The sequence below is a fragment of the Geotrypetes seraphini genome, chromosome 14 (genome assembly GCF_902459505.1).
Source record: "Geotrypetes seraphini chromosome 14, aGeoSer1.1, whole genome shotgun sequence".
NCBI lineage: Eukaryota > Metazoa > Chordata > Amphibia > Gymnophiona > Dermophiidae > Geotrypetes > Geotrypetes seraphini.
Window position 1 is genome coordinate 56,821,031 of NC_047097.1, and position 22,805 is coordinate 56,843,835.

Consider the following 22,805-nt stretch of genomic DNA (forward strand, 5'->3'; position numbering starts at 1 on the left):
TCTCTTCCCCCATACCTCTAGTTAAAGAAGTTGTTGGCGGTGGCTGATTGCCTACAGGATGGGCCTCTCGTGGTGAGAGGCCCATCCTGTAGGCAGCCAGGATGTGCCTCTTGCCACGAGAAGCCCATCCTGTTGGCATCCAGCTGGTGCTGGCGCCTCTCCTCCCCAGCATCTCACGGCACGCCTGATATCTTGTAATGGCACACAGTTTGTGATACACTGATCTAGATCCTTAAACGTAGCGGCTGTTTTCTGTATTCTATAAAGATGGGTGCCCATTTTTATGCTTAGGGGCACTTTTACTAAGCTGCACTAAACAGCGGCCTTAGTGGACCCCTTCACTGGTCATTAAACCTCTGGCTGAGCTGCTTCAGTCAATGGACACAAACTTCTATATCTATGCTGATGTTGTGCAGCTTCTCCTCCTGTTGAACCAGACCTACCCACAGCTTTGAGTAAACTGGCTTCTATGTAACCGCAACTCAGGAATGAGCAAACAAGAAGCTCTGCCTGAACCCAAGGAAAGCAGAGATTCTTTGGGTTCTTAATACATGAGGACAAATACCTGACTTCAAAATATCTTTTGGGAAGCATGACCTCCCCCTAAAATCACAGGTCAGGAATATCAGGATACGGCTAGACCCATCACTCAGTCTGACTCAAGCAACCTTTTAAAAATGGTCTCATCTTCTATGGCAGCTACAAAATCTCTCTCCATATGTTGAAAAGACAAGCCTGACCACACTGGTCCATCAATAATCACACTATCATCCAGAATCAAAATTGATATTGGGCTTCCACTCATCTGGGATCTTCAGACCACCACCGAGTAATATAACATCAGATGGTATCAATCCTCATTAGTCCCAGTGGGTTGGTAGTAAGCCACACTTTTTCTTATTTTAATCTTTTTTTTCTTTTATATTTTACTTTGTAGTTCATTAATTAATAAGTAGTTCATAAATAAATTCATCTCTCTTCATAGTTGCATTATTTTACTTTTCATAAGCATATGGTACTTAGCTTTTGTTTAAAGTGCTTATCCCCTTATCGCTGACGCGTTTCGCAAGCCTTTCTCAAGGCGGGAGAGTGCTGCAAATATAAAGAACTAAAGTTAAAATATAATCTCGACATAGATAAGGCACTCTATGATGTTAAAAAGAGAGAACTCTTATCATAACGAGTAAAATATAAAAGAAAAAAAGATTAAAATAAGAAAAATTGTGGCTTACCACCAACCATTGGGACTAAAGAGGATTGATACCATCTGATGTTATATTACTCAGTGGTGGTCTGAAGATTCCAGAGGAGTGAAAGTCTAATATCAATTTTGATTCTGCATGATAGTGGGATGATAGTGTGATTATTGACTGTCTTTTATACTGGGTTATAAAGGTTAGTTTGGCACACTGGATCATGCCATGCTAACAGGACTAGACTACTGTAATGCCCTGAACACTAATCTAACCAAAGAGTTTGCATCAGCTGCAGCTAATTCAGAATTCTTCAGCATGACTGATGGAAGGCTGCAAGCAGTGTAACCCCCCATTACACTCTTCCTGCAAAAACTGCACTGGCTACCAGTACCTTACAGGGCTATATTTAAAGCTATTTGTTTGATTTTCAAAGTCCCTGGACAAAATGGGCAGAATACTTAAAGAATAAGCTAACCCTTTACACACCTTTGAGACCTCCGAGGTCATCTATAAGAACATCACTGTCTGTACCCTCATCAAAAGAAATTGTACGATGTGATACCTGCCAGTGAGCCTTCTCAGGAGTAGCCCCCACGCCCTGGAATTTACTACCTCTACTTCAGGAAGCAGGTGAAAGCCTGTCTCTTCACCCAAGCCTAATACATAGAGTGATTGACTATACCCTCATTCTACACCAGGACTAGCTTGTTATACACACTATAACTAAATCAGGTCCTTATGTCTTATTTAATTGTATAAACAACCTGCCTGAGTTTAGCCTTCCATCTGTTTATCTCAATGGACTCTGTACCACCCATCTTGTTCCTCACCTAATATCTGCACTTGGCCCTTTGGCTGTATGATAAGCTGTATCGTAGAAAAGCATTAGCACCATATGCTTGGAACAAGCTACTTGAATCCCTACGGCAGTCTCTGGTAGTGTTCAAGGCCTGTTTAAAAGCCCACCTCTTTGAGAGTGCTTTTGACTCCTACTCCTCTCACCTTAGGTTCTGCATCCCCTACCCTCTATGTCTTGTCAGTCTGTTCAAGTTAGATTGTAAGCTCTTCCAAGCAGGGACCGTCTATAAATGTCAAAATGTACAGCGCTGTGTTACGCCTTTCAGCGCTATTTTAGTGATTAGTAGTAGTAGCATCACAGGAAGCAGTACCAAGTACTCACGTCAATATAAAACAGAAAAACAGGCAAGTGGGAATGGTGAGATGTTGCCTGTTTTTTCTGATTGTGAAATATCTCTCCTTTCCCTCTTGCCTGTCTTTCAGAATAAGCATTAGCGTCATATCTGTTATTTCAGTGTCCTGATGTGTAGCTATTAGCTGTTTCATAAGTATCATGCTGATATTGTATTATATCTCTCTTATTTGAATTTCAGTGCTGTTATGGGTATATTTTTGGAACTGTTTCATGGTAGTCCTCTTATTAAGTTTCAGTTTGCTGATTTTGAGTTGACCTCGCTCATTGTTTATATTTGGTGTTCTTACTACTGTTATGCTGTTAACAAAATTGTAAGTTTTATGTTGACTTGTACTTGCTCCAAGTCCCAGGCTCGAAAATGCTTGGAGCATAACTCTGTTATTTCAAACGTGTCGCTTTCAAGGAAGAGACCCTTTGTTTTAATCCACAAGCTCACTTTTAGGACCAGCAGGGACCCCTGAAGAAGACAATAGTGTTGAAACACGGACCGTGTAAGGTCCATATGTTTCTAGAGGGTCCGGCCCTAGATGTATTTATGTGGATTACTTGTTTGTTTCAATAAAGCCATCAGCTTGGACATCAACTCTCCACAATTTTCTGTTTTCTCCATTTTCTTTTGTTGAATTGTACGTTATGTACACTGCCTTCCGGTGAATCTCTTCATAAAGGCGGTTAATAAATCCAAATAAATAAATCCTTGTGCGTTAAGGCAATTTTAGTAAAGCGGGAAAACGACCTATGTTTTTCTGTTCTTCGGAAATTGCGTACCATTAAGAAATACAGTGGTACCTTGGATTATGAGCATAATACGTTCCAGGAGCATGCTCGTAATCCAGCATCAGAGAGATAAGAACCATCGGCTCAGTTGTGATGTGTGTATTCTGTATGTGCTTGTATTGCAAGACCTTGCTTGTTTATCAAGTAAAAATTTAATAAAATGTTTTGCTTGTCTTACAAAACACTTGCAAATCAAGTTACTTGCAATCCAAGGTTTTACTGTAGTTTTGTTTCTAGTAAATGATTAGTAGTAGTGGTGGTAGCTTGTCAGCCTTTCTTTTTGCCGTGACACCATGATTGAAGCCAAATAAAATTGTGTGGCACCCCTCCTCTCTGGAGGTGCAGATACCGATGCACCTATAGAGAGTCCACCCAAGTCACAACCCCAAAACCATGCATTTTGTTGGTCCTGACCCACAGTTTGGAAAGCTCTGACTTAAAGGATCACACTTGGGGCACAGCATGCCCTGTTGTACTGCTCTTTGTATCGGGTCATGTCCACTGGTGGTCCATTCCTGAGAAGTGATTCAGTGGGACTTGGGTCAGACTGGAGACGCGGACAGAAGTAACGCATTTAGTTTTGGTCTTGCTTTTCTTTAACCCTTTTCTCCTTTCTTTTGTAGCCCTTTGACCTGAAAGAAATGGATGTGATGGTGAACTTTCCTGATGGCTACCCTTTAGAGGTATCTGTCTGAGCATGCTCTTATACTGTAGCTACTCCTGATTAAGTATTTATTTATTTTTAGTATTTATATACCACATATAACCTAAATGGTTTACATTCAGGTACTCAAGCATTTTTCTCTATCTTTCCCGGTGGGCTTACACTCTTTCTAATGTACCTGGGGCAATGGGGGATTAAGTGACTTGCCCAGGGTCACAAGGAGCAGCATGGGATTTGAACCCACAGCCTCAGGGTGCTGAGGCTATAGCTCTAACCACTACGCCATACACTCAAGAGACTTTCTTTGTGACAGTCTAACGTTGATAAACATGGGCTGTCTTTGCTTCTTTCGGTGGCAGATTCTGAGTTATGGTTTGGGGGCTCTTGCATTAAATTTTCCACAGACACCATCTTTCACTGCTTAGTTACAATAGCAGTTTACTGTCGCTGACCTGTGGTACAGTGAATTGAGAAGCTCCTCTCTTTGCATGTGGAGGGTAATTTTTATAACTTGCCACCTAGGTCTGGAGGCTAAGTAGGCATCTTTTGTAAACCTAGTCTGTAAAGACAAATAAACATTAATGTGTCTTTATAAAGTGCCAGCACAAAACCTGTAAGATTGTGCATACAGTAAAGATACGTAGCTGAAATATATAAGTAGGCATATACTTCATGTTTCTGCTTAAACTTCTCCCCCAAAACACGGTGAGGTTTGACAAAGTTTGGATGATTGGCGGGCCAGATTAAAAAACTAAACAAGCTAGATATGGCCCACAGGCCGTGGTTTGCCCATGTTTGTTCTAGACAGTAGGGTTGCAGAGGGAGTCTACTCCGGATTTTTCACTCTGCCTCTGTGGTGCTTCACTGGGCTGTTTGGTTCCCTCTACAGTTCTGCACGTATTAATAAAGTTCAAGTTTTATTAAAATTTGTTATACTGCCTAAGGGGAGAGTATGGCGCAGTGGCTAAAAGCAAAAAGCCTCAGCACCCTGAGGTTGTGGGTTCAAACCCACGCTGCTCCTTGTGACCCTGGGCAAGTCACCTAATCTCCTCATTGCCCTAGGTACATTAGATAGACTGTGAGCCTGCTGGGACAGACGGGGAAAAATGCTTGAGTACCTGAATAAATTCATGTAAACCGTTCTGAGCTCACCTGGGAGAACGGTATAGAAAATTAAATAAATAAATACCATACATCCACGTAAGGGAGGGAGGAATAATTTTGTAAGAGGCGTGTTGGATATGCTTGTATATACATATTTCCAGAATTCCTTTACAAAATTACCCTATAGTGCTATTGTATGCATCCTCTGTATTTCTGGGGTTATACTCTCAGCTTCCCTTGACTGGGTGCTGTGACCCTCCTCTTGAACTTGTTCTCCAAGGACTGCCATCTGGGAAAAGCTCCCTGAGAGTTACAGGGGAGCCAAGTGTCAGAGACCCAGGCATAGCTCTGAAAATCCCTGCGCGGACTGGTCTCTGGAAGGCGTGCACTTTGAATAGTTACAGGGTCGCAGTGGGGCTCAGAAAGCAGAATACTGTAGTTCTGTTTGCCGTTTTGATGGACTCTTTTGGGTTAGCAGCGAAATGGGAAACAGGTCTCAAGGACTGGAAACTGATGGAATGATTTGTTTCTCGCTCGCAGGTGTTTTCTCTGAGCATACCTGAGGACCAAGACTTGCCATCTGTTATGGGCAGGTAAATATTATGAGAGCACCTCCTTATGTCATGTGATGAGAGCCTATTCTATAATGGCATTTGGGCACCCTGATTCCATTATAGAATGGTAGCATAAGCAAAGTTGGAGAAGGGTCAGTCGAGCCCAGAATCCCATCTCTGATGGTAGCCAGTGAAGGCCACAAATATCCAGCGAATCCCAAAAAAGTAGATCACACTTTTCACAGCTCATTTCAAAGGATACGTATACTTAGCTAATAATATTTTAATGGACTTTTCCTCTAGGAATTTGTCCAAAAGGGATGGAACAAAATGCCTCCTGCATTACACCTGCTGGAAAATGATGGATCTTCTTGTAAAGCCCTAAAAAATGTGGATGTCAGTATGGGGCTCATAATCAAAAGAAAAAAACGTCTAAAAAGTGGCCTAAATGGCTACTTGGACGATCAAAAAGCCTGATCGTCCAAGTACCCATAATCAAAGCTGGTTTTAGACATATCTAAAACCAGCTAAGGCCTTTCCCCTGCCTCTAAACGCACAGAGAGAAAAAGGCGATTTTAGAGGAGGGGAAAGGGCGTGCGGTGGGCGGAAGGTGGGCCGACCTAGACCTAGGTGTGCAGCAGGTATAACCAAAACATTTGACAGGTTGCCAAGTCGGCACTTACATGTCAAAACAGGTATAAGTGCCGAAAAAGGGGCCGCTGAGCTGATCGTGGCTCAGTGGCCCCAGCAACCTGCCTACCCCCCTACAGCAATGATCGCGGCAGGAGAGATGGCTCATCTCCCCTGCCGCGATCCATCCTCCCCCCCCCCTGCCGACCCGTGACCCCCCCCCCCCCCCCCCGCCAAAGACTGTGGTCACAGCAGGACTGTCCTGAGCCAGAAATGCATCCCATGCATATGCCCCCTAGAGCTCCTATCCTATCCTGCATCACAGCCAAGCAGAGAAGGCAATGGACAAGACACAATTTTGGAGCCCCTGCCTTCCTTGTGCCCTGTGCAGCCACACTGCCCACACATAGGTCGCTTTGGCCCTGGGTCAAGGCAATTAAAATAGTGAGGTTTGAAAACACCAGTATTGTATGAGTTTAGGAGTATTGTTCCGTTGACCCAATAGAATGAGTTACCTACAAAGGATCTACTTTTCTCCTGGACCAACGTGGCTCCTGGAGCTGTACAGAGGTATTTGTTTTTGGAACTGCATGACTTTTACTTAGGTTGTTTTTCCTCTTGTTAACAGGCACATATGCCAAGCTTCAGAGATGTGGCTGCAGGCAAAATATGCAACCAATGAACTCGTGGGGAAGGTAGAGCTCCTCTTCCGTCCTTTTCTGCGCTGGCTAGATCGCAACATGGAGAAGCTTTTCACAGAGGGGGCACGACTGGTAAGAAACATCAGCAAAGTGAAAAACTTTTCATAGAGGGGGTATGACTGGCAAGAGACACTAGCATTTAAAGTAAGAATTGGTCAGAAACTCAGAGAAAAGAATATTTTGGTCCTGTGAAAGGAAGGCAGCAAGACATAAGAATAGCCTTACTGAGTCAGACCAATGGCCCATCTAGCCCAGTATCCTGTCTTCACGGTGCATAATCCAGGTCCTGGCAAAAACCCCTCCAAACATTCCACAGACATAAAATGACATTTCAGAGAACAACAAGGACAATAACCCCCTTCGCAATCACTCCCCAAATCTGTTCTTGTAAACTGTTAACCCCAATCACTAACTTACAACCCTGTGCAAACCACAAGGTACTTCACGACCCCACAATACATAACTGTTGTTATTATCATTAATGCTGTTACTATCAGATGTACATTGCAATATTCTTTGCTGTAAACCGCCTAGAAGTCGCAAGATTGTTGGCGGTATATAAGAATAAAGTTATTATTATTATTATTATTATATGACCATTTTTCAAAAGAAAGATCAGCCCCCTTCATGAGTACCTAATGAGCATGATTTCGGTATCAAGCCAGGCTGGGAGCTGGCCAAGCTAAAACAGGCCGTCTATAACCATTTTTATATTACTTTTTCCTCAATGTGTTATACAATTGATGTATTGGTCAGATTTTATTGTGGCTGGATCATTAGAAGGTGTGCTTTAAAAAGGTCATAAAAGATAGGATCTATGAAGTATATGAGAGAGAGAGAGTTTTTATTTATTTATTCAACTTTCTATACTGTTCTCCCAGGGGAGCTCAGAATGGTTTATATGAATTTACTCAGGTACTCAAACATTTTTCCTTGTCTGTCCTGGTGGGCTCAAAATCTATCTAATGTACATGGGGCAATGAAGGGAATTAAGTGACTTGCCCAGGGGTACAAGGAGCAGTGTGGGTTTGAACCCCTGACCTCAGGATGCTGAGGCTGTGGCTTTAACCACTGTGCCATACACTCCCCCCTTTTAATGAGGCACACTTTTTTTTAAATGTCAACAACACCGTTCTGCACAAATGGGTGTTATCACTTCCTACCAGCAGGTTGAGATAAAACTAAATTATGCCAGGGACATCACCGGCTGAGATGCTTCTTGGAACAATCCAGTATTTTTCTCTACCTTTAACAGGTGGTAGGTCATGCTGATAGTGCTCCTATTCCTGGGTGGTGTTATGAGTTCTGTAATTATTTTATAAAGTACAATACTAACAAAATTATTTACGTCGTAAAATATAACTGCTTCAGGTAAATATTTGGCAAAAAGCTTAAATGTGACTAAACTTTGTGTATGCATTTTTTTCCTAAAGTTTTAAATTTTTCCAATTAGCTGTTTTCATTAACAAGGCTTTTTATCTCTACAGCTGAAAAGGGACATTGAGGCTGAAAAGGCTGGGATTCAATTTGTCCCCTACCAGCAGCTTCAGGCAGCTAAGTCAGCTGAGCCCACCGATACCAGCAGTGCTGATCATCAAACAGAGGGCGAGGTGGTTGCAGCAGAGTCTGAGATCTGTGATGAAGAGGGGGATTCAGATAGTTGGACTAGCTGCGAAGAGGAGGAATTGGGGCCTGATGTGCCACCTGGCAAAAACGAGACTGCTGCCAGCGTCCCTCCTGGAAGAGAAGATTCTATTTCTGTGCGGTTTAAAGGAACTGAAATTAGATTCATTGATTTACGGATGAGCGAAGGAATCGGTACATTGGAGGCCCGGAAGATAACTGTGTCACTGCAGTGCAACAGGTGAGGATATGAAAAGTTACTTGGGGAGAAGTGAGAGCAATTTAATAATGGGGTACATCCCTCGGGGGTTCCCAGTGCTGGGATGTCAGGGACAGCTTTTTATTCTTTCTTTTTTTTTATGGGGCAGATATTGTGCAAGTGAAACACATGCATAACATCTGTCCATTAAAAAGAAAAAAAAAAGTTTACTGCCCCAAACAGCTGAATGGCAGGATTCTGCTTTTGGGGCTTCCCCTGCCTCTCAGCTGCTCGGGCTTTCTTTTGCTGGCTTTGCACATGTGTGAGGGTCACTCTCGCACCAATCAATCGGATGAGAGAGACGGAGATTATGACAAACCTCCACGCAAACCATTTGTTTGCAATCTTTTTGGTACATCGATCGCTCTTCCACAATCGGCCAGAGAATCGGCCAACAGTGATCCAGTCAGTATTAGCGATTATGTTTAGTGCTTCCAGGCCTATGTTCTTATCTTGTTAATATCTTTTCTAGTAGATAGATGTGTCATTCTGGAGGCCTGCCCTGTCATTTATTTCTCTGCCGGCCTCCTCTCTCAGACAGTTCAAGTCAAAACTGAGATTTTGTTGTCAGTCAGCCCTCAAGGGTATAAAGATTAATGTATTGCTAGAGCACATTGGGGAATGTTTGAATTCCATAAATGTTTCTGATGGTTATTCTGAAGTTTGGATTGTTCCATTACAATGTTTAACATGTTTGTTGTACTTTCAAAGCAGAACAGCGCTGTATGTGTATCTATGTAGGGCTATTGCCTGCTTTGGTACAATCTGAAGGGGGCAGCAGAGCCCTTGGTAGAAGGAGGAGTTAAAAACCTGGAGTGGATTCCTTCTGCACAGCTCACGAGCATGGGGAGAATATCCCACCATTGAGATTGACACACCTATCTACTAGAGAAAATATTAGCAAGCTAAGAACCTAATCTCTTTTTGGGGGGGGAGGGGGGGCATGAAGAGGTCATAGAAAAGGATCAGATAAGAAGTTTGTCGGGGCATGAGTCAGGAAGGTTTTGCTGTGACATGCATGCATTTTTAAAAAATTTTTATCATCAATCTTTCCTGACAGATGCAAAGTGACTGCTGATCTGAGCATGGCAAGTAAGCACCCATGTTCAGCTCAGTGCGAGAAGTGCAGTTCCCGGATCAGTGGTACATTTCATCCTAATTTGCTACACCAGTACACTGCAGTCCTAGGCCATTTGGACCTTCAGGGGGCCACACCCATGGACCTGGTTCTTCAGGACAGTGTGTTTGTGGTGAGCTGTCTGACATGCTCACAAGAGGGGCCTGTGCAGGTAAATACATAAGAACATAAGAATAGCTTTACTGGATCAGACCATTGGTCTGTTAGCCCAGTATCCCTTCTTCACATTGGCCAATCCAGGTCACAAGTACCTGGCAAAAACCCAAATAGTAGCAGAATTCCATGCCACCGATCCAGGGCAAGCAGTGACTTTCCCCATGTCTGTCTCGATAGCAGAGAACAGACTTTTCCTCCAGGAACTTGTCCAAACCTTTTATAAACCCAGCTATGTTAACCGCCCTTACCACATCCTCTGGCAATATGTTGCTTAACTATTCCCTGAGTGAAAAAATATTTCCTTCTATTGTTTTTTTAAAGTATTTCCCTGTAACTTCAAGTATCCCCTAGTCTTTGTGATTTTTGATGATGAAGTAGAGAATCGCTTGTAAAGTGTGTGGGGTTGGTTGGGATGAGGGTGGAGGGTGCCAGCTTTATTGACCTGCATTTGCTGGCTAGATTTTCATTTACATCTCTCGATACTTTACAGAACCTCTCGTATGGCCAGAACAAAGACATGAACTGTTTGCACTGTCACACCAAGCTCAACATCTGTGTGGAAACCACACGGTTCCAGAAAATAGAAGATTATTCTAGAAGAAATACAGGTAGAATTTTTATTGAATCTTGTATTGCATTGTATAATGCAGGCCCGCTGACTTCATTTTTATGGCCCACAGAATCTGCTTCCCTCTAACCGCGAGCTTGAGTTGCGCAGCGCTAGAAGTTTTGGTTGGTCTCACAAGACTTGAAACTGTGGACCAACCCAATCATCTGGCACTGCATGGTTGACGTTCACGGAGCCTGGCATCCCGCCGGAGGAATTTGCAACTGAAGGCAGGTGAGGTCATCCAAAATAAAAAAAGGAGTAGTTTTGCCAATTCTGTCAGGGGAAGGTGGTATGGAGGTTAATATAATTGTAACTCTTAAGATGTTCACAAAAATGTTCTGCTTTTACTTTTTTATGGAAAAAAAAATTAATACAGTTAGCAGCTTCACTACTTTTTTAAAACTTGATCAAGAGCACAACTAGGACATGTGCTGCAGTGGCTTCCTGTGGCTGGGATTCTATAAGAAAAAGTTTTAAAACTATTTGAAGGAAAGTGTTACTGGAGCATTGTATGGCATTTGGTGCCTGATCAAGGCCTAAGGGTGGGTCCAGGGAAGAGGGAGTGATGGCTACCTTTGTTTAGGGGAGGGAGTAGAGACTGCTGTGATTTGGGGGTAGGGCCAATTTTGGTTTCAGCTTCAATTTTGGCCAAACCCAAGCAACAAATTTTGGCTGCAGGTTTGGTTTCAACCGAAAAAAGAAAGTTTGTGCTACTGTGTGGTTGCCCTCTGTCCATACTCAGCCAAACCTCATCCCTCTACACACCCACTGGAAAATACACAAGGCCATTTATCTGCATAAATCAGCCTTTTACACATGAAAATGGTTTGATAAAATTTACCCTCTGGGAGGGAGAGGGTGACAGTAGTAAAAGTAAGTACAAAGAAGGCAGAAGTGTCTCTGTGGTGAACCTCAACTACTAGTAAATAGAATAAAACCCATCAGTAGAGGAAGAATCATCCATTTTCACAATCCCCAACCTTTTCCGTTGTAATTCTTCAAGCTTGTCTGATTCTTTTGAAGTTTTAGATTGGCAGACTGCCACTAGATGGCAGCATAATCCAGAAGTTAGGAAGGAGCCAACCATGCAGAGGACAGTGTGCTTCTGTGCATAGCAGGGAATTTTAAAGCAGTAGTGTTACATTTGTAAAAAAACATCTAGACTATTTATTTTTCTCCTCATGTTTCCTTTATTTTAATCCCTCATTCCAGATGGCATGCCTGAGTAACTCAATTATGTTGCTAGACCTGGGAAAAGAGGAATATGTCATCCAAGGTCCCTCAGCTGTGCTGTTTAGCCAGCCAGGAGTCCTTGCAATAGTGGTGATATCTTTCTCTGTCCCTTACCTTCACTGGAGAGTATTGCCCCCGCACAGTCTACTGTGCCTGCTTTTCTGTTTTGTTTCTTTCTTCTAATCTTTCACTTTCCTTTAATTCCTTATAATATAATGCTTCATTTTAATTCTTTTTTCTGTTCTAAGACAAAACAGAGCAATGTGTGGTTACAACGCCTTGTTCATGAAACTTTTCCAGAGTGTTCTCTGAAATTATTCATGCTTTATTTCTTAAGTTCTTGTTTGTCTTGCCTGTTTAGATTGTAAGCTCTTTCGAGCAGGGACTGTTTTCTTACTCTTTGTGACTCTGTACAGCGCTGCGTACGTCTGGTAGCACTATAGAAATAATTAATAGTAGTAGTTGTAAGTTCAAACAAGGATGTGCTGAGAATAGAATCGGTTCAACGGTTGGCCACAGGATTCAAGGATGTCCCATATGAAGAAAGTCTAGGTAAGTTGCAGCTATACTCTCTCAAGGAACGCAGAGAGAGGGGTGACATGATAGAGACAATCAAATATGTTACTGGCCATATTGAGGTGGAAGAAAACATCTTTTTCCTTACAGGACCTAGGGCGACAAGAGGGTATCCGCTAAAAATCAGGGGCGGGAGAATTCATGGTGACACTAGGAAGTACTTCTTCACCGAAAGGGTGGTTGACCGTTGGAATGATCTTCCACTTCAGGTAGTTGAGGCCAATAACATGACTGACTTTAAGAACAAATGGGATCAACATGAGGGTTCACTTCAAAGAAGAACTTAGGGGGGAGGGTTATTTGAGTGGGCAGACTTATTGGGCCAAAGGCCCTTTTCTGCCGTCATATTCTATGTTTAAAGGAACACCACACAGCAGGAAAATCAAAGCAGTACACACAGCCATATCCAATCCAATTGAAAAGTAACAAAGAATATTCCAGTCATCAAAGTTTTATATATAACGTTCCCCACCTCCATGTAACCCACTCTTCCACCCCCTCTGGAACCACCCTGGAGGTAACCCAACAGATCCCATAGTCAACAGGTTCATAAACCAGGATCCTTATGGTCCCCAAACATAGCCCATCCTCCCTAAAGTAGTTCTCCATGTAACCAACTTTGAGAGAACCACCCCCCCCCCACACACACACACACATATTACAGTTCAATATAGATTCAGTTTCAACATATTCAGAAGTAAACTGCATCCTTAGGGGGACAGAGACTGCAAGTAGGCATCCCAGATAAGCAAAAAAAATTTCTGTCTGCCTGGATTGCCTTCCACCGTTCTTGCTTCCCAGGTAACCAGAACATGAAGCTGATTTCTCCACTTCCAAAAGGATGGTGGCTTTGAGGAAGTCCAAGACTGCAAGATGCATTTGCGGACCAGGAGACACACCTTACGACAGAAGAGACGATGCCCCCTAGGAGTCCCCCTAAACGCTCAGGGCACATCCAATATCAGTTGTACCACTGTGCCTTCCAAAAGGGCTTCCCAAAAGGTTTCGCGTTATTTCTTAATGCAAAACTTACCCTGTCCGGTGGGTGTTCCTGTTTAAACGGTGCTTCTTGTTGCCCCCTCTCTGGCATAGAAACACAATGGCAGTTAAAGGCCAAATGGCCCATCCAGTCTGCCCATCTACAGCATCCACTATCTCCTCCTCTCCCTAATGATTGAGATGATTTTGGACAGAGCAAAAAACGTAGTTTGCTGATGAATAGTGAAGGAGCACATAGTCTAAAAATGAACAGAACATCATATTTGGGGGTTTTACAGCAGCTGTTACAACAGTGGCCATTGCACAGCTGTGCTCAGGCTTCTTTGTAATGGGGTTAGCAGTGATTCAGAGGACTCTGACCTAGAGGAAGACAGGAGTGGATGCAGGCCTTTGACCTTCATTATAGGAGAAGAAGGAGGGCGGGCACAGGCCTTTGACCCTCATTCTGGGCAGGGCTGGTGTTAGAGAAGATGCAAATAAGCTCTGCATTACATTACGTTAGTGACTTTTATTCCACCGTTATCTTGCGGTTCAAGGCGGATTACTGTTATGTGGCCATTTCTAGAAGTGTTACAGAGTAGAGTGAGTTACTTTGGGGGATTGAAATGCTTCCTGCGGTATTAGTTTGTCTTGATGGATTTCTTGAATAGCAGGGTTTTTATTTCTTTTCTGAAAGTTTTGTAGTCTGGTGTCGTGATCAGTAGATTGGATAGTTGGTGGTCTAGTTTTGCTGCCTGCGTGGCCAGTAGGCCATTGTACATTTTTTTGCGTTTGACGCCTCTAGGGGAAGCGTGAATGGTGTCTGGGTTCTCCTTTACCTGATTGTGGTAGTTCGGATAAGGCGGTTGTTCAAGTAGGCTGGGCTGTCTCCATTCATGGCTTTAAATAGTAGACAGTAAAATTTGAATCGTATTCTTGCTTGAATTGGGAGCCAGTGTGAGTCGAGGTATACGGCTGTGATGTGGTCGTATTTCTTCAGCGAATAGATCAGTCTCAGGGCTGTGTTTTGTACTGTTTGTAGTTGTTTTATCATGACTGTGGGGCAGAGGAGATAGAGGATGTTGCAGTAGTCTATAAGTCCTAGGACTAGGGATTGGACCATGAGCTGGAATTTTCAGATTTGCCTTAAGTTTCGCAATAACCGCAAATGATTTCTGTATTGTTTTGTTGATTTGTGGTTGCATGGTACAGCTGTCGAGAGCCCTTGAGTATTGGGGCCCAGGGACAACTGCCTTATGATGCAGCCTACTGGTGAGCTTTGGGGTTCCTGCATAAATTTTTTCGCGAGACAACAGCATGAATAACATTTGCCCTGATTGCAGGAGGAGACAGAGGATCGGATGTGGGCCTCATTCTGGGAGAAGACAAGAGAGTGGGTGGGGGAGAGCAGGTCGCCCCGGGCGCTGTCTTGGTGATGGCGCCAGCACCTGTCCTTCACTCGCCCCCCCCTCCGCTCTTTTCCCTCCCACTGTTGCGTGTGCACTGCTTCCTTTCCCCCCGTACCTCTGTAGCGTTCCCGGCGCGAACAGCAATCCCCAACCTGCTGTCACGCCAGCATTGGCTCTTCCTCTGACGTCGCTTCCTGGACCCACGCCTAGAAAGTGACGTCAGAAGAAGAGCTGGCATTACAGCAGCTTGGGGGTTGCTTCTCGTGCCAGGAACATCACAGAGGTACAGGGCAAGGGAAGCAGCGGGCACATGGCAGGAGGGGGCGGGAAAGGAGCATGTAGAGGTGGGGTGGGAGAGGAGTGCCATTGCCCCAGCTGCCTTCTCACCCTCAGTATGCCACTGAGGGCGGGCATGAGTTCTAGGGTACTCAGTCTTAAAGAGCAGAGACAGAATGGGAGGAATCCCCTCCTCAAATCCCAGAAGCAAAGAATAGGCACAAGTGAAATTTTACAAAAAAAAACCCCCAGTTCCAGGATTTTTGACAGGTATCCCATTGTATATTTGTTTTACTAATGGTAGTTGAAAGGTGGATGAGTGGAGGGAGGTGAGAGGTGTTAGGGTCCTGGACTTTGGATGTTCAGGTGCAAGTCCTTTGAATCATGATATAACACTCTTGGCCAGCACTAGACAAGTGAAATAACTATTAAACCTGTGCTGCTAGACCTATTTAGGAGAATTTCTTAATATTTTAGGAGGTAAAGCCCTGGTGAAGCCAAAAAAGTTGGTGAGAGACCCTGCTATTCAGTTTGGAAAGCCCCTTCCTGAACATGGTACCTGCAAACATTATAAGAAGAGCTGTCGCTGGCTCAGGTAAGATGCTGTGTTTTCCAGTTGATTCTATTCAGCATAGCAGTGATCAAATCTAGCAGGTAACCATATGAGTTTTAACATGGAAGGTTGGTGTCACGTAATAGCTGTGATACCTAAGGGGTGTCGGCAGAGACAGTGGGGGATGAAACAGGGTTGTAAGGAACCTAGGAGTCCTAAGATCCCCAGGAGATCAGCCCAGGATCAGGTAGAAGTTACTTTAAATCAGTGGTCTCAAACGCAAACCCTTTGCAGGGCCACATTTTGGATTTGTTGGTACTTGGAGGGCCTCAGAAAAAAATAGTTAATGTCTTATTAAAGAAATGACAATTTTGCATGAGGTAAAACTTTTTGTATTTTATAAATCTTTCTTTTTGGCTAAGTCTTAATAATAATATTGTAATTTATAACTAAAGAGACATATGATCAAGAAACTGTTTTATTTTACTTTTGTGATTATAATAAACATACCGAGGGCCTCAAAATAGTACCTGGCGGGCCATAGCCCTTCCAAGTGGAAATGTTTCAGCTGAACTACGCATCATTGGAAGCACCAATCATTGATGCATCAACCAAGCCACTTAAATAGAATAAAAATCAATCCTTTACACAAGGATTTGGACTGATGAAAGGGGATGTCCTTCAGCAAGGAACCTTTGTATGAATGGGCTGAGTGGTATATTGGAAAACACATGTCACCATGCTGGATTGTGTGGAGCTAGATCAGTGGTCTCAAACTCGTGGCCCAGGGGCCACATGCGGCCTGCCAGGTACTATTTTGAGGCCCTCGGTATGCTTATCATAATCACAAAAGTAAAATAAAAGTTTCTTCATCATATGTCTCTCTAACTATAAATGACAATTTTTTTATTAAGACTTAGCCAAAAGAAAAGATTTATAAACTATGAAGTTTTACTTCATGCAAAATTGTCATTTCTTTAATAAGACATGGACAAAATCAGGTAATCGATATGTAATCTCTTGCCCCATCTTGTTTTCTGTTCCTCTCTTACTCAACCAACTGCTTTAAAAATGCGACCCCACCCAATATGTTTTACCCTTCTCCCACTTTCACCTTCTCTTCTCAAAATATGTAACTTTTCCCCTCCTTTCCCTTTTTACCCTCACATTCAAGTCTGTCCAGTTAATGTCTTTGATGTTCACTTTCATCATTTTTAAATATCTATTATTTTTCTTTCTTTTTAAATATTTTATTGTTAACTGGCCAGATACTTGTTGATGGTCGGTATATTAAAAGTTAATAAACTTGAAACTTGTGCTAGAATTTCAAAGATTTTTTTTTTTTCACAGTCTCTATATCCTATTATTTCTCTAACGCCTCCCAGGCATCAAATTGGATTATGCCTGATTTTAACGATTCAAGTGAATAGAGCGTCCTGGTCTAAACTTAACAGGAATATTTTCTGTAGGCTTCCTAACTATCATGCTCAGGTTTTTGTTTTGTTTAATTTTAGCCCAAACAAATCTGACCCATTTTTGAACATATATGTTGTGCTTAATTATCTGCTTTTGTCATAAAACGTGTGCACATATACCAAACATTATCCTCCCCCCCCCCTTTATCAAGCCTTGTTAGGGGTTTTTATCGCAAGCCACTGCAGTAAAAGCTCCGACACTCATAGGAATTCTATTAGCATCAGAGCTTCTGCGATTTAAAAAAAACGTTATACGTCTTGATAAAATAGGGGGGATACATATATTTTGGAAAAGTCAATGGACACACATAGTTTTGTCTCCTTACCAAGTTGTACTTCTGGGAACACCTTTTATTACTTCAACTAATGTGCATATGTTGGGAAAGGGGGATTTGATATACCACCTTTCTGTGATTAGAATCAAAGCGGTTTACATATTATATACAGGTACTCATTTTGTACCTGGGACTTATCCAGAGTAACAAGGAGCTGGAGTGGTATCGAACCTGGAGCTCAGGCCACCGTGCTAAGCATTAGGCCACTCCACCACTCAACAGATTTTCTTTGAACTGGCTGAAAATTGAAGTAGTAAGATTTAGCCAATTTTATATATGCACAGTTCTCGCTGAGCCTTGGAAATTTTACGGCCAAATTCAGGCCAGTAATTGAAGGGACTATCCCTGCCCTAACCCTACTAAGATACATTGAAGGGGGTGAATGATGAGATAAAACAGGGGAAAAAGTCCCTGGATAGTTAAGAATCAAGGGCTTGTGGTATCGACATCCCAACCCAGGTTACAAAGGAGCAGGAAGGATTTGTTGGTTTAAAAAAAAAAAAAAAATTACTTCAATTCCAATCTGGTTAAAATGTGACAATATTAAAATGTGCTGCTAGTAAGTCTTAGCTGTCAAATCTAGTTCTTAGTTCTTGAAACTTTTCTGTAGGTTTCCCTGCTGTGGGAAAGCTTACCCGTGTGATATTTGCCACAACGAGGGCCAAAATCACGATATGGAGTTGGCCTCAAGGATGATATGTGGCTATTGTGCTAAAGAGCAGGTAATCATTAAAGGCATTTTATTGTTGAACTTCATTTGAATTGTAAATATTTTTCATTGTTTGCTTGTGGTCATTATAGCTTATGAGAATGTAAAAAAAAAAAAGTCATCTTTTACTAGGGCTGTACTGAATATTTATATTAAATTCAATTTAGCCTGTAGCGTAAGGTGCAGTAAATTTTAAACAGACAATCTCAGACAGAAATTATCTTGGACTTGTACCTACAATTCCCTGCAATTTAAGGAGACCATCTCTTTTGCGCTGAGAGAAGAGGTAGATATGAAGCAGCCGAAAGCGAAATGGCTCTTGAACAGTTTGATACTGTGAATGTTGTGGAGTGTTGGTATTCATCGCTGTCCTCCAGGCTGGATGAAACAGAAAATTGTGTGCCATAGGCATGGGGCACCATAGTTTTCTAATGATATTCGTATTGCTAAACGTGAGTTGTGGAATTTAGAACGTAGGTGGCGAAAAAAGCTGGGCGACTACTGATGGACAAAGTGGTCGCCCAGCTTCTGATCATATTTACTGTTATTTTGAGATAGGCGAACTTTATATAAGTTGATAAGAACTATTTAGTTGCAATTCACTTGAAGTTTTTTTTCGTTGTATGAGTTTAAAATTTTTGAGGGTTGAGAGTCCAATGACTGAAGGTGGGAACATTTTGATCGGGACCTGGAATAACTGTGCATTATATGAGGCCCTGTGATTTCTTGGTTCATAAGCCTCTCACCCTTCAGTTCCTCTGTGGTGTTTTGAATTTAAAAGAGTTCTAAATAATCTAAAAATTCAAACATACTGTCTCAGTAGAATTTAGAGTGAAAGGCTCAAGGTCATACAAAATGCCATGACTGGGCTATCTAGATATGAGCATGTTTTGATTATTTATAAATTAAGCTCTTGGTTTTACTTCTCTTTTTTTCCAGTCATACAGTAATGGTAAGCCATGTGTTGCCTGTGGCAATATGCTGACCAAGGGCTCCCATTCTAGCCACTGGGAAGGAGGGCAAGGATGCAGGAACAGGGTGAAAATGAGCCGGTATGTAGAAAATAATTTCTCAAACAAAACGGGGAGAAAAATCTCCACAACTACAAACACGAACAAACCAACAGTGGAGATGTTCAAAATTCTTGGTGTACAACTTTGTTTTAAAACTGTGCCTAAGAGTTTGATGGCTCGACATATACATGTTTCGGCCTCAGCAGCCTATTTTATCAGTTCGATGGTATTCACAAAATCTTCATCCAGGAAGTGTGTTTCTCATATATTGGTTGCTCGTGATATGTGTTGCTCTGCATAGTAGTGAAAGTTTATCACAAGTGTATTGCTTTTTCGCATGATTTGTGCTATTCTACATAGTAATGAAAGTTAACAGCAAGTTGTAGGCTTCTGAGGCCAAAACACGTGCGTGTCGAGCCATTGCACTCTTAGGCAGAGTTTTGAAATAAAGTTGTACACCAGGAGCTTTGAACATCTCCACTGTTGGTTTGTTAGAAAATAATTTCTCTCCATTCTACTTTTTCTTTTACATTACAGATTTCTATTCCGCCATTACCTTTCGGTTCAAAGCGGATTACAAAAAGAGTTATGGAAGAGGGGTTACAAAGTTAGATCAGAGATCGTTTCCAAGAGAGGGTTAAGTAGGATCAGGGGCTAGGGAGGGGAAGGTAAGAAGGAGGTATTCGTGGTATTAAGCTTTATTCAGGGATTTCTTGAAGAGTATAGTTTTTATTTCCTTTCTGAACATCTTGTAGTCTGGGGTTATTATCAATAGGTTGGAGATTTGGTTATCTATTTTTGCTGCTTGAGTGGCTAGTAGGCTGTCGAATAGTTTTTTCCATTTTACTTCTTTGATTGGGGGGTAAGTGAATGGGGGGGTGTTTTTCTATGCCTGGTAGAGGTAGTTTGGATGAGGCGGTTGTTTAGGTAAATCGGAAATCTTGCCAAAATTTTTTTCAGTTTTTCCTAGCATACCAATTGCAAGAAGTTAGTGTAAAAATAAAAATTTGAAATAGTTTTACTGTGCCTCTTCCATTGTAGCAGACAAGTGACATTTCATATCAAGGTTTCTGATTGGTTTAAGTAGAATATGCGATATCCCAGGTCACCCCATTTGTAACGTCATTTTGAGTCTCTTGCTACAGTAGCTATAGAAAGTAGCCTAAGAAATTGGAATGGATTGGATTTATTAATTTGCTATATCGCTTAGTACATTAAAGTTTTAAAGCATGTTACAATAAAAGTGATATGCGATCGAACAGTATACACATTATAATTAAACAAAGCAAAATATAAAACAGAAAAACCATCAAAAGCATTTTCAAAAATCCCAGATTTTTAAGATCTTGTGAAATCCAAAGATCCAGTTAACCCGCTGAGAGCATAAGGCATGGAGTTCCAGAAAGATGATTCCCTATAGTAAAAAGTCCCGTTTCTTGTAGATGTCAATCTCACTGTTTTCAAAGATAGTAGTTGCAACATATGGCACTGTGAGGAGCGCAAAGGTCAAAAATGTTCTTGTTTAACCAACCTATCCGAAAGATATTTTGGTATACCAATGCAGAAAGTAATCCTGGAAGACATATGCAGCCAATGCAAGACTTTCAATATTAGAGTAATGCGATCCAATCTTTTTCTGTTAGCTATCAGGCACATTGCTGTGTTTTGAACTAACTGGGGGTGGAAGCTTAAAGAAATACAGCAGTGTTGATGTTCAGTAAAATTCTGCATAAAATTTGTATTCAGATATAGCAAAATTGCAGGGAGGTTCTTTTCCTCATAATTTCCTTCCAGTCTTTTTGTTTTGGTGTGGAATTGCTTCCCTCTACCTCCTCAAAATTGGAGATCTTTGTCTTCTCTCCAAATTACCTTTTGAGATGGAAAAACTCCCTGGACACGGGAGGTATCCTATGATGGTGTGCAGGCAGAGGTTTGTTTAACCTTGCTCAGTTGTGTAAAGCGCTGGAGATTTTCTCCTTTCGCTGACCTCTCACGCTGAGGATACCCCCTTTCACTTACAAATTTAAGTAATCTTAATAATTCACATTTGTGTTAAACCTCACAAGTTGTCTATTTTTAGTGAACCACTCTCAGAACCCTTGACTTTTTTCTGCCTTTTTGGTCTGTGTCTTTTAAGTTTCGTTGACATTTTTTTTTGGAGATTGTGATCTTTCTTGAAAAATTTAAAGCTAAACTTAAAACTTTTCTCTTTAAAGATGCCTCTTTAGTACCAGCCCTCGCTTCTCGTGAAGCCTTGAAACACCAAAACGCTTCTCTTGAAGCAATCCCTTCCCTAATGTATCACCATTCTCCATTTACCTCCCTTTTTTATTAATTTTACTTTGATGTATTTAAAAACTTCCCCCCCTACTTCTCTTTTGTTCCATGTACGTCAATGTGAACTCGTCTAGTATTTTTAATATTTGATAAGATATTGCTTTCATTCACCTTTTTTATTTCTTTTTTAATCTCATTATATTGTACACCGTTTAGACACTTGTTTTGATAGACGGTATATCAAAAATAAAGAAACTTGAATACCACATTTCCTCTGTAATAACTCTCTTCCATTACAGAAAGGACAAACAGAAATATGCCAGTTTGGGAAAAACAGTCTCCCGCAGAACGGTTGCTCTCCAGAAGAAATGAGGGTGGTGGCCCAGCATGCAGAGTTGATTTCTTCCAGAAAAAAGGCCTTCATTTCAGAGTGGCTGCTGCAATCTTCCTGTTAAGAATGGGTGCTGGAGCTTAGCCACATCACTGCTTCTTTCCTCAGCTGTAGAAGACACACCATGTGTCCTGCCTGGCTCAGAGGGGTGTCCTGGTGAATTGAGTGAATAGAACATAAAAAAAATGATGTATGGAAATATCTTTCCTGGATATTGTTTCAAACTATGTGGTTTAACTTGCCATATAATAAAACCTCCTTGAAGCAAATGATTCTAGTTTTCGTAGCGTTGAATTTTATGTTTGCTTGTAAAGATTGAGCCATTACATGGAACCTATGGAGATGGAAAAGTCCAACAATAAAAAGCAAGTTGAGAATAAAATTTAATCTTTTGTTAATTTTTGTTTTTGGGTGATTATTTGCACATTTTATTTTATCATGTATTGTTAGTTTGCTTACCATATGAAAGGCATTAATAACCCAAGTAATCAATTTAAATACTGCTAGTGTGAAGGGAATAGGGGTTTAGATGTTTATATAGGGGGTGGGGGAATTGAAATAAGAGGGTATGTTGTATAGGACCATATTGAGTTATCTAGGACATTAGTATAATACCGTTAAGGTTGTTATGGGTGTTCTTCACACCTCACACATGAAGGGTGATTTGCCACACTCTTGGGCGGGGATTGGACAGTGAGGGTATGGGAGATGGGTGGAGGGTGGGCACTGTTAGATTTATTGTTAAGATAATATGTCAGTGGCTTGAAGTCATCAGACCACAGGCTTCAGGCTGTTCTGTATTAACTGATTTTACGTCCTATCTGGAAGGTTAGGGGGGATATAATAGAAACACAGACACTGTACATTGTTTTGAATGTTTGTTAATTCTTAAAAGAGATTTACAATAAAAGCTAAAAAAAAAATTTGTTCACTTGTTCATTAATAAGCCACCTAG

At 41.7% G+C, this 22,805-nt stretch overlaps 1 protein-coding gene across 8 annotated transcripts in view; it reads left to right on the plus strand.

Moving 5' to 3' along the window:
* LOC117348371 overlaps window positions 1–22,729 on the plus strand; it is a 53,764-nt gene extending 31,035 nt beyond the window's left edge. For 6 of the 8 annotated variants that reach the window (XM_033920435.1, XM_033920438.1, XM_033920439.1 and 3 more), the window contains 10 exons: window positions 3,810–3,869; window positions 5,495–5,547; window positions 6,767–6,911; window positions 8,327–8,703; window positions 9,782–10,010; window positions 10,506–10,623; window positions 15,575–15,692; window positions 18,071–18,182; window positions 19,109–19,221; window positions 21,759–22,727. In XM_033920435.1, coding sequence (XP_033776326.1) covers window positions 3,810–3,869; window positions 5,495–5,547; window positions 6,767–6,911; window positions 8,327–8,703; window positions 9,782–10,010; window positions 10,506–10,623; window positions 15,575–15,692; window positions 18,071–18,182; window positions 19,109–19,221; window positions 21,759–21,831 — 1,398 coding nt within the window. In that variant the 3' untranslated portion in view covers window positions 21,832–22,727. Of the gene's footprint in view, window positions 1–3,809; window positions 3,870–5,494; window positions 5,548–6,766; window positions 6,912–8,326; window positions 8,704–9,781; window positions 10,011–10,505; window positions 10,624–15,574; window positions 15,693–18,070; window positions 18,183–19,108; window positions 19,222–21,758 lie in introns of all 8 variants that reach the window. The other 2 variants (XM_033920441.1, XR_004536972.1) reach the window with 2 other exon arrangements.
* The last annotated feature ends 76 nt before the right edge of the window (window positions 22,730–22,805 follow it).